At 40.4% G+C, this 12,581-nt stretch overlaps 1 protein-coding gene across 1 annotated transcript in view; it reads right to left on the bottom strand.

Moving 5' to 3' along the window:
- Window positions 1–10: 10 nt before the first annotated feature.
- The window catches only part of FGF2 (fibroblast growth factor 2), a 64,264-nt gene continuing 51,693 nt past the window's right edge, over window positions 11–12,581 (bottom strand). Inside the window, exon 3 of the mRNA XM_084625938.1 lies at window positions 11–551. Within this exon, the coding sequence (XP_084482064.1) occupies window positions 366–551 (186 nt within the window). The 3' untranslated portion in view covers window positions 11–365. The remainder of the gene's footprint in view (window positions 552–12,581) is intronic.

Genomic DNA, 12,581 nt, shown 5'->3' with positions numbered 1-12,581 from the left:
TTTTATTTTCTAGTAAGATATATATCATTTCTTGTAAAAGGTAAATATTCTTGTAAATGTGCGCACATCCTTAAGTTTCCTTTACACTGTAAGGCTAATATAGTAGCTCTAACTCGAGGAAAAATACATGAAGCACTGATACTGAAATTTCGATATATTTTCCTGGGGCTTTTTCCTCTGGACACTGGCACAATTGTTTCCAAACATACAGTAACATCAAGGTTATACTATACAAACGTATTTGGTAATCAGACATCTGCAAAAGCAGTTATCAAATATTTGCTCACACTACTACTTTTGAAAGGAGTGGAGGAAACTACCACTTTAGTGTGTTGTGGCATAGATTATAGAATCTACCACTGAAATCAGCTCTTGGCAGACATTGGAAGAAAAAGGATAGCTTTCTGCCCTGGTCCAGTTTTTGGTCCAAGTTTGTACTGTCCAGTTCTTTTCAATGCCACATACCAATCAGAATATTTCCGTGACCGGTAAGTGTTGTAGTTGTTTGATTCCAAGCGCTCAAAAAAGAAACATTCTTCGGTTACACATTTCTGAAAGGGAAAGAAAAAAAAGTGTTATTCATGTTCATCCCCTCTGGCATAACAAATCACATACAATGCCTATTAATGAGAGGAGTTAGTTGATGATTAAATTTCAGAGTAACAGCCGTATTAGTCTGTATCCGCAAAAAGAACAGGAGTACTTGTGGCACCTTAGAGACTAAAATTTGAGCACAAGCTTTCGTGAGCTACAGCTCACTTCATCGGATGCTGTAGCTCACGAAAGCTTATGCTCAAATAAGTTTGTTAGTCTCTAAGGTGCCACAAGTACTCCTTTTCTTTTTGATGATTAAAGTTATTTGTATCACAGTATTAGGGACATTTTCAGAAGATATTCTTTTCTGAAGAACAGATTTCAAGGAATTCATATTAAACATACTTTTATGTGAACTACTGCATGATATTTTGTAGCAGCCATTGAGCTAGATAAAGCTCAGAGTAATCAGTCTTCATACTATATTTCTTTGTTCCTTTCCACCATTTATCAAAAATGAATGAAGAATCCTGTCTGCTGTAATTGTTGGTAGCTCCTAATTTCCAAGTCAGACAATTCAGCTATCCCTCTTGCCTAGTTATAACAGGAGAAAAAGTATGAAGTGGGTCATTTGCCCCTGCCAAATCTTTTTATCAACTTGTCAGAAATAGATTATTAGCAGTCCAGCCTAGGACCAAACTGTTTGTTTTAATTTTCTTGAAGCCAATTCCTATACTACTATTGTGCAGTAACAAAAATAATAGTAGTGAGCCTATTCTGTTACCAAGATGATGATAATAATGAGATTTCTTTAAGAAGAAAAAAATAAATCTAACGAGCATATCCCATGTGGAAATTATATTTATTCTATCCATTGTTACAGGGGAACCTAAGCCAGGAAAAACATTCATGTTAACTAAAATTTTACTCCATTTCAGATATGTTCCACAATATGCTTTGCAATGTGCATTTCAAAATCCAGGAAATTACAGTTAATCTCTAAATCTGTAAAGGAAATTAATATTTCCCAATTATGACACTGATTATCAGCCTCAATAGCTGATAACATCTAGGTAGAGAGAAACTTTAAAGTACATTTTCCTCATCTAAAGCTAAATCCTACTTGACAGTAAGTCCTGAAGGATTTTCTCTCTCTCTCACACACACACACACTTCAGTTTTTAATGCAGAAGCAGAAATTCCCAAATACACATATATCTTCAGCACAAACCAATTACTGCAGTTTTACCTCATTCTAAAGAAATTAGTTATAGGAAATACTGGGAACTTGTTAAAGTCCAGTGGCATCATAAGCATGCCATATGAGCTTGAATACACGCCACCCCCCACTCCCTTATTTGTTCCTGACAGCCAGATTATAGAAATGTTTTCATCAAATGACCTACTGCCCTAATTTTCACCTTTAGAATTCAACCTACATAGTTTAGAATTAAATAAGCTACGACCCTCAAATTTCTAGTAATTTTCTAATGCTGAACACAAACAGCCCTTTCCTTGCTGTTCCTCCCTCCCAAACACACACACACACACAAACACACTTCACCCATTTTTACTGATGTAGAACAATGCAACCAATACATTTGTTATAGATTTTTCTGCAAGGGCTAATGATTTTGATGTCAGAATAATGCATCTCACTTCAAAAGGAATAATTTAATACAATTTTGACTATGAAAAGCAAAAATACTTTTTAGATTGTAAGATCTCTGGAGCAGGAACTTTGTCTACTCCTGGGGGAATTCTGCGCCACTGTGCAAGCACAGAATTAGGAGGCAAAGGGAAGCCATGATAGGGATCATGCTGCAATTACACTTTTCACCCACTGAGGGTGATGTGGGACCAGAAGAGGGCAGTTGGCTCACAAGCCGGAGCAACTACCCGCAGAGAGGAAAGGGGCAGAGGCTGCCTTCCTCACAACGCCTTGCCTGCAGGTCCAGAGGCGGCACAGGGGGAGGGGGAATAGGGGAAAAGAGCAGGGAACACAGGGCTGCTGGGGGGGAAGATCTTGCAGACTGGGGTTCAGAAGAGCTAGTGGAGGGGATAGGTGGGGGCCAAGAGTTAGAGAGGTGATAGAGCCAGGGGATGAATGGGAGTAGGGGTGCAAGAACAGGGGCAAAGGTGGGGTCTGCATGGGGGAGGCTCCCCAGCTTCCTAACAATCCCTCCCACCAAAAAAACCTGTTCATACTTCTCCCATCCACACCCAACATCCCTCCTAACTCCCAGGCTCCTTTACAGCAATTGCTTCCCTCTCCCTCAGCTCCTCGATTACCCCTGCCTCCCCCAACCCTTTGGGCTGCTTCTGAGGGGTGCCGGAAATAAGTTTCTGTATTGTAGTTTAAATGAATGATTACTCAGAGTTCTGTATTAATATGCCTAGTAAGTAATTTATGTTAAAAAAACATTTCCTGAATTTTTGTCTGTACTGTTACAGACATACTTGCTGACAGGTATTTGAAATAAATTACCAAAATAATTGAAAATGGCATGGTTATATTTTGTTATTTTGACAAATAAAATATGCAGAATTTTAAAATATAGTGCACTGAACTTTTAATTTGTTGGTGTAGAATTCCCCCAAGAGTAGTGTTGTGAATGTTCTCAGTGGCCAACAAAAAATATTAAATCATAACATAGAACAGTTGTTTTTGGAATAGAAGGCCCAATTATTTGCACAGCTGTGGACAAAGGCCCACATGTGGTCATGGTGGTAACACCTTCATGGCGTGCTACCCACCTTTCCTAGACCTGCAGTGGGTTCCTGGATCTGAATATGGGTCCTGATTCAGCAACATCTTACATTTTAAAGTATATAAATAGTCCAATTGACTTTAAAGATGAGCATTCTTATGTGCTTTCCTGAGTAGCAATGGAATTACTCACATGTTTTACTCCTTTATGGAATCAGGCCCACAGTGAAGAAATAGAGCTACATGCATTAGTCCCCCTTCAAGCCTCACAGATCCAAAGATAAGGCAGCTGTAGGTTTAACCACCTTCCTCCCCCTACCTCTTCATTCCTGCCTCAAGCACAGGAACTGAGAATCAGATACCAGCGCTCATATTTGCCAACCATTACTGAAATACTAGGATGCTGAAGTATATACACGTTAATATCTTTACATTGACTTGTTTCAATTAAATGAATGAGCTTGGGGGGGCCAAAAGACTCACCCACTTTGTCCTTCCTTCCATTAACTCCCATGGAATCCCCTGTCTCCCCAGCCTGTTCCCAGGAACCCATTTCCCCATTCTATCTCCATCTCCATCACCTCCCTCGCACAGAGCTTCTGAAAGTGGTGATATTTATCTATGGGTATTGCCCATTATGTGCTAGGCGCATTCCAAGCACCCAGGGATAGTACCCTCTCCAAGAAGCTCATATTCTAAAGAGACAGACAAGCCAACACTGGGGAAGGGAAACAACAATGTACAGTACAACCTCAGTTATGAACACTTTGGGAATGGAGGTTGTTCGTAACTCTGAACAAAACATTATGGTTGTTCTTCCAAAAGTATACAACTGAACATTGGCTTAATACAGCTTTGAATCTTTACTATGCAGAAGAAAAATGCGGCTTTTAACCATCTTAAATTAAATGAAAGAGTACAGAAAGTTCCCTTACCTTGTCAAATATTTTTTTAACCTTTCCCTTTGTTTTTTGTTTTTTTAGTAGTTTATGTTTACACAGTACTATACTATATTTGCTTTTTTTGGTCTCTGCCGCTGCCTGATTGCATACTTCTGGTTCCAAATGAGGCGTGTGGTTGACTGGTCAGTTCATAACTCTGGTGTTCATAACTGAGATTCTATTGTATGTACAAATCAACTAATTTCACTGTAAACAGCACAGCAGAAATAGGTGGGTCTTTTACTCCCTCCTAAACCTGTATATCATGCTCACCAAATTGAAGCAAAGTGCACCCTGAAGTGTGTTTTTCTTTACAAGAGCCTTAAGAGTTAGTGGCTTATTGTTGAGGGAGATTACATTCTTGATTGCCTCAAAAAAAACCCTATAAGCTCTCTTTAGAGCCAGTAAGTTTTTAATCTTTCACTTGACAGAGTTTAACAAATGCAGCTAAAGATTCCATGACTCACGTTTCCTGTGTCACCAAGATGCACGCCATCCCTGCAGTACAAAGAGTGATTTGCAGTGATGTTCTGATGCCAAATATTTCCCCACTTCCATATTTATCGAGCATCTGGAATTATTAATTGCTCTCATCTTCTTCAAACTCCAGAAGAGAAAAATCAGTGAACTCCTCTTACCAGCCAATCCACTCCCATCCATCTTCTGCTGCACAGCTTTACACATATAAGAAGCCCCTGCTCCCTCAGGACCAGAGTCTGACACCATCACTTGTGTTGAATAGTACCTTACTCTACAAATAATCCCACTAATGTCAAAGGATCTGGTTGAGTACATGAGTAAAGGCATCAGTATTTAACCCTTAGATTATGCATGTTTGGAATTGTTTCACTGGGATCTTTAAAATTAGCCACTGCTGGACTAGGTAGGTTTTAATGGCTGTTAGTAATAAGGAGAGAACTGGAAGAGTTATTCTCCCTCTGGATCTCACCAGAGAGGAAAAACACCACTATATTTCTCCACTTCAACAAAGGGAGGCGGGGAAAAACATGAAAAAACTCAAATATTTTATTGGGAAACACTAATCTCTCCTCCTATATTTAGCTGCACTGCAGCCACACTGTGCCTCACAGTAAATCTTTTAGCACTGACCCCTGTACAAAGACAGAGAGCCATTGTGCTGGGGTTCATTTGGTTGCAGAATTGTCTCCTTAAAAAGGGATGGGAGGAGCGCTCAAAAGGGAAGAACTAAAATAGAACAGAGCATTGATTTAAGAGAAAGAGCTACCTCCTTTTCATATCTCAGCCATATCACATTCAGTCACATACATTTATTCTATGAAGAAAAGTTTTTCAAATGACAGAATAAGCTAATCATTAGAAGGAAAGGGTCTGAAATCTTGGAAGGGAATCAAAACAGATAAACCAAAATACACCCTAAATGAAGAGCCCATCTGCCAAGTTAGTTACCAACAGAACTGCTGTATTGCTTTATGACCATTAATTGAAAAATTAAGTATTTAACTACAACTAAACCCAAACCTGAAAACAACTAAGCTTCATAACCAGGTTTCAAAACAGTGTGTATGCAAACATACTTGGGAAAATCTTGAATCCTAACATTTGTGTCAGGTTTCTGTTGCTATGAGCAACTAAATGCACAATTACAGTGTGGAATAAGGAGTCTGCTGTGTATTAAAGACCTAACCAAACTTCAGTCTCCAAATATAGGTTTTGGCAGTAGACTATAGATACTTGCAGCCATTTCTATATACTACTCTTGATTTGTGAAGATCTTCTAACAGAATCCATGTGCTGACTTCTCATGTACCTCTAAATCACTAACATTTTAAAAAATTGAAATAGTCAAACCAATACTTGTCTCACGTTTTGTGTCCTATCTCCAAAAGAAAAGATTACAAAATTATAATCTAACATAGAGCATCTTTCACCACAGAAAATCTCAAAGCACTTCAGTTATGCGCAAATATATGCGTTAATCGTCTCAACCACCAATGATGTGCAGCCAACTCTGTAGCTTTAATAAGACACAGTAAAATTGCACAAGGAAAGGAGAATAAAAAGCACTGAATTCAGTTCAGAAGCAGAATTTATGTAGATTCAATATAACTGCCAAATTGAATGTTCAGCTAAGGCTTTTGCAAGAAAGTATAAAGGAATCACTATATCAGCTGATTCAGGCTCACACGGATTGCACTCAGAGGCTGTTTAATTGTGGTGTAGACATTCAGACTCTAGGGCTGGAGCCGGGCTCTAGGGCCCTGTGAGGGTCCCAGAGCCCAAGCTCCAGCCTAAGCCTGCATGACTACACCACAATTAAATAGCCCCTTTGCCAGAGTCAGCTGGCACGAGCCAGACGTGGGTGTCTAATTGCAGTGTAGACACAACCTAAGTGATCACAGGTGGTCAGGATCTTGGTTTTGCATCTTATCCAAAAAGCAGACACCTCCACCAGCACCATTTCTACTCATACCATATTGAAGCACTGGTTGCAGAACTTCTCTTGAAATATCAATTTCATATCCTGCAATTCCAACTGGTGATCTCCAATCAAAGTAATGACCAGACAACACTAAGTTTGGAAATTAGATAAGAGTACAGTCAGATGACATGGCTGCCAGCCTTACAAATAGGCTGACCAGTTTAACATTCTGTCTGAAATTGAGGTAACTTAAGATGCAACATGATGGGAACTGGAAAGATACTGTGGTTAGAACAGCAATCTGGAGTCTCAACTGTTTCATCCCTGAGTGGGAGTTATCAATGTTAATGGAAGTTAGCAACATTATAAACCTTCCAATTTATAGAAAATACCCATGTTTGTCATATTATAAATGTAAATGTCACCTATGAAGAGGAAAAATGGGTTTGTGCTTTTTCTTCTTTATGATGCAACAAGGTGGTCTGATTTTTTTTTTCTTTCAGACTTCTAAGTTTTTAATGTTAGGAATTCTGGTCTTGTCTATCCTGTAAAAACTATATATGACTAGCAAACTGATAAGATTATAACATGAGAGATTATGGAGGTGAAACTTCATTAATTGAAAGAGGAAGTGCTTTTCACTCAGACTGCTTAAAACTTGTTAACATCCAGTTTAACTATAAGGCCTAAGACAGGCATCAGCAACCTTTGGCACGTGGCACACCAGGGTAAGTCCCCTGGCGGGCCTGGCCACTTTGTTTACCTGCCGCGTCCGCAGGTTCAGCCGATCACAGCTCCCACTGGCTGCGGTTCGCCGCTCCAGGCCAATGGGGGCTGCGGGAAGCGGCGTGGACCGAGGGATTCCGCCACTTCCCGCAGCCTCCACTGGCCTGGAACAGTGAACCACAGCCAGTGGGAACTGTGATCGGCCGAACCTGCAAACTTAGCAGATAAATATATCGGACCGCCAGGGGGCTTATCCTGGCATGCCACGTGCCAAAGGTTGCTGGTCCCTGGCCTAAGAAATGCTTAGGAGAAAAGAGTTCTGTTAAAAATCAACAACCCCTATTCCTTCAACTGACTGCACATAAAAGCTCACAATCCACAGCTGAGACCTCCAGTGAGTTCCCCAGCAAAGCCAGATTTGCCATTCCTGATACTTCTCAGGTAAAAAACCGGGGGGTGGGGGTGGGGAGGGGAGACGACGACACACACAAACAAAACACCCGAAAAAGACTTTCAAGCCAAAAAGAATTTTAGAAAGACAAAAAAAATTAAGAGAATTTATATAGTCACTAGTGCACATCAAGCTGTGATGTAGATTTGCAGCACTCTAGCCCGCCATGAACTAAATAATTAGATAGACTAGCTCTTATTTGTGAAGGGTGCCAGACTGACAGCTTCGGAAACTCAAGTCCTCTGTTTATCCACAAAAAAGCTTGCACTGCTGCTATCGTTTGTATACTGTCCTGCAAATGTAGTTCTACTCTGACTTGGAGGGACCGCCTCAAGGGAAGAGAGGGTGATGCACTCAATATGATCAATTCACTCTTCATCCTTTCTTCTGACTGGCATGTAGGATGTGGACACCTGTCCAATAGGAATGGGATTCTGACCACTGACTCATTTCACAGGCCACTGTACAGTGTCTTTATTATATTGATCAGGGCTAGATTCAACATGGTGAAAGACTCCACTGTCCATTTCTAATACTTAAGCTATACAGTCCCTCTATAAAAGAGCAAACAGTGAAAATAATTCTGGGGAATATTCTACAACCCTAATGTTAAGTGGCACTCATTCACATGAGTGATTCCACTGAAGCTGATCAAACTACTCGTGTGAGTGAGTGCCACTCAGCCTGAATAAGGATTGTAGACTCTAGTCATCTGTGAGTAAATGTTTTGTCTACTACCAAACTGAGTACTCAAGCCAGAAGAAGTCTAAACCACTAAATAAAAACATGGAAAGTGGCAACATTAACAGTATTGGCTGTAGTTAAACTGGTTCAACAGTCTCTTTTGCAGCACCCCGCACAGTAGCCAAACCATAGCTTCTACTGAAATAGTCATGATTCACTGAATACAGAACTGACTGAAGGTAAGAGTAACATCCTGTCAAAATTCTTCCACTGTAGACTGCAGTGCCTGCCACCACTGATTGATTCACTTAGAGAAAACTGCACCCACCTTAAAGATAACAAATTCAGTCTGAACTAATTTGAAATCCTAGACCATTCATATTAAGAATTAAAAGTTGCATTAAAAACTAAAGTTCAATGTGATGTCTGTTAGACTATAAACTGGTTAAAAGTGGAAGGTTAACCTGCAACAGTAGCTATTGGAGTCAGCGGATACTGACCCACTCATGTGATAACAGATCATGGTTACAAAAAACAAATGCCATTATGTGACTGGGGCCAGGAAATATAAGATTAGTCTCTTACCAGCAATCTTTGGGTCACACCCCTATTACTAGGTGTTAGAAGAAAACACTTATTGTTTGACAAAGTAAATAAGTCTTGGGAAATGGAAGAGCGAATCCGTCATATAAATCGAGACAGCAGTGCAGCACTTCCAAGTTTCCTGAAGACAAGCATGATTGGAAAGAAACCCGAGAGGTTGAACTCCTGAACATTGCTACAGGAAGCATGCTCAGAGACACTGGAGATCTTAACATTTCCACTAGAATATACTGAAAGGGCTGCAAACTGCAAGCCAGTCATTCAGAAATTTGAAGGATATTCTGATCAATGGAAGAATGTCACTAGGTTATAAGGGTTTTCTTGGTTTTCTTTCCAAGACAACAGCCAGGTGAGACCATTGACCATTATGTTTCAGACCTACATGACAAAGCTAAGTCACATGATTATGCCCAGTTAACAGATGGCCTAATTAGACAAATTATTTGAAGTAAAACTGATAAGAGCGGGTCAAAAAATGGAATTCTCATCCCATAGTAAATTGAGATTTTGAAGTTTCATCTTTCATCAAATCAGGAGGAAAAGTAAAAATCTCAAATGACTGAAAGAAAATATTCCAAAATGTTAATTTTTTTATGAAATTGAATGTTTAGTTTAGGCTATTATTTTGATATTACAATACCAAAGTTGAAATGAAGTATTTTAACCTTATTATAATGCACCATTTTGATAATTTCTGATCAAATTTTGATTAACTTGATTTTTTCAAAACAGCATTTTCTTATGGGAAAACATTCCACCAAAATTTTTTGAACCAGCTCTTCTGATTACTGATCACTGCAGGAAGGGACAGAGCTAGTGAAAATGGTGTTTCCCAAATTAATCTGTTCACAATTACAGAAATCAGAAGTACATCTACTTAAAACTTCATACCAAGCTAGAAAGAAAAATACATCACTGCACAATTCAGGAGTTCAGCCCAAGAGGTGCAGTGTCAGACATGCAATAAGCCATTTCGCAAACGAAGCTACTTTGTATTTCTTTGTCATTTATGCTAAGACAAGATACACTTATGAACATCTACTCAGAGCAAGTAAAAGCTCTGGATGAAGTTAATTCAGAATGAGTTTTTGGTTGAGACAGTAAATTTTACAAAGAGGTACTATAACTAATTGATGTGCGATATCTGGAAATAAAACCAAAAGTGAGTATCAAAAGAGATACTGGAGCTTATCAATGTAAATCACAACAGATATGCAGAATGATTACAGACCTCCAGATGTTAAAATAAAAACCAACACTTGTTTTGTAGAGTGGGTGAAAGGACGCTGGCAGGTCTGTGTAAGGACAGATACCAAAATAGCATGAAATACTGAAAAAGAAAAGGTCAGTAGGTATTTGGGTTGAAGAGAAATCTATATATGCTGATGGTCAAATGAGTGTATAGCTGTCTGTTCTACAGAATGCAAAAGATACTCTTAAAAGAATTTGATGAAGTGGTGGATGGACTGGAATGGCGTAAGAATAATATAATGCAGGGGTGGCCAACCTGAGCCTGAGAAGGAGCCAGAATTTACCAATGTACACTGCCAAAGAGCCACAGTAATACGTCAGCAGCCTGCCCCGCTCTCAGCACCTCCCACCCACCAGGAGCCCCAATCAGCACCTCCCCCTCCCCACACCTCTAGCTCCAGCCCTGGAGTCGGTGCCTAGACAAGGAGCCGCCTGTTAACCTCTGAGATGCATGCGGCTCCGGAGCTACAGGTTGGCCATGGCTGATACAATGTAATACTTATACAATAATTGTAATTGCAATAATTCTTATAGATTCCAGTGTGCTCCAAAATCTGTTTACAATCCAGTGTCTTATTAGCACTGAAAAATAAAGTAAAAGCTGAATTGGCCCAAATGCTAAAATTGGGTGTTTTACTTTCAGTAATATCACTCAATATAGACTCATACTGACAGGGATAACAGTATGGTTTTATTACAGTGACCAAAGTAATGGATTTCTTTGGGTCAAAAAGATCTCAATTATGTCATCAAATGAGAGCACTGCCTCATGGCAGGTATTGAGAAGGGCTTGTCTAGACTTCAAAATGCATGAATATTTTCAGGTCTGAATGCAAGTCAAAGGGTTTGGCAGGTCCAACTCATGGCTGAAAGTGCAAAACTCTATGCCGTCTGTTCCCCTTCTGGTAGATCAATCTTTAAGTGATTCCCTTTTGCATTGCCTCAGCAGCAAAGTATCTAGTCCCAGACCTCGGAGGATCTGAATGGAGAAGAAATAATACTGGATTACTGTCATAAAGTGACCTTGCCTGGAGCACCCACCAGTGGCAGAACAGGGCATCTCAGTTTCCCTCCTTCAGAGAGTCTCCAGTTACGCTGTGCAAGTTTTCTTGCCTCAATAACGCCTCTTCTTGGGGTTGGTTTATTTAAACATCCTAGTCCATGAGTGCCAAAATACAGTCTACCACACTCCAGCATCTTCCACCATCACTGGGCTCTGTTGGTTCTCTCCCATCTTACCAGGACAGCCATTCCATTCCACCCAGCTGGAGTGGAACTCAGCTCATCCCAGCAGGCACCCCCACAGCCTTTCTGCTGGGAGTTCACCCTCACCAGGGAAGCATCCCTCACTCCCCCTGGCCCTGAGCCCTCTTCCCACCCTCCGGCTCCAGCTCTCCAGTTGGAAGATGTCAGTGGGTAAGCCCCTCCACTGCTCTCCTAGCCTCAGCTCTCCAGCTTAGAAGTCAGCAGGCAACTCCCTCTGCTGCTCTCTGGCCTTCAGCTCTCTAGTCTTGATTCTCTGGCTCGAAGAAGTCATCCAGGAAATCCATCTTGCTGCTCTCCTACCTTCAGCCTTCTCCCAGACGCCACCTACAGCTTCCCCTCTGGGACCTCTCAGTCTCTTGGTGGTTCTCATCAGTGGACCTCTCACTGGCCCCTTTTCTTGGCTGACCGAGGCAGTTTCTACCTGCTCTTTTTCCTGATTGACCCTATCACTGTCTCAGTCTCTCCCCCTAGGGCCCAACTGCCCACTTTTAAGCCCAATTATGATGCCACTGATAAATCACAAAGCCACTGGCTCTGCTCCCTCTTAAAGGGACAATAAACTGTTGATTTTGGATGAAAGTGAACAATGTAATGAGAGACACTAATTATCTGCAGTGTGCCAAGGAATAAAAACCTAAACAGAAACAAATACCAGTTTGGGCTGAATGAGATTAATCGTATCAGACATTCCAAATGACCAAGCAGATTAACCAGGTCAAAGAAATGTTAAGGGCAGCTGTACTAATGGAAAGACTGCAAAACAAGGAAGCCTTCAAAATTCGAGGGAATATTAATTAGGGATAAATTTCCTTTAAAATGTCACAATAAAATGTTTGATTCAGAATGCAGCTTAAGGTAAACAGAGAACACCATTTAAGACTTTTAAATGACATTTTGGGGAATTAAACAAAGGTATCCAGAAGCAACCATACTGAAATATTTGAGATTAACAACCTAACATTTCAGATTATGCAAATTCATGTTGATTGGGAGCAGTTCTTCTGCAAGATGACA

Source organism: Lepidochelys olivacea, assembly GCF_965140295.1.
Source record: "Lepidochelys olivacea isolate rLepOli2 genome assembly, chromosome: 4".
Taxonomy (NCBI): Eukaryota; Metazoa; Chordata; order Testudines; family Cheloniidae; genus Lepidochelys; species Lepidochelys olivacea.
This window is presented reverse-complemented; position numbering and strand designations above follow the sequence as displayed.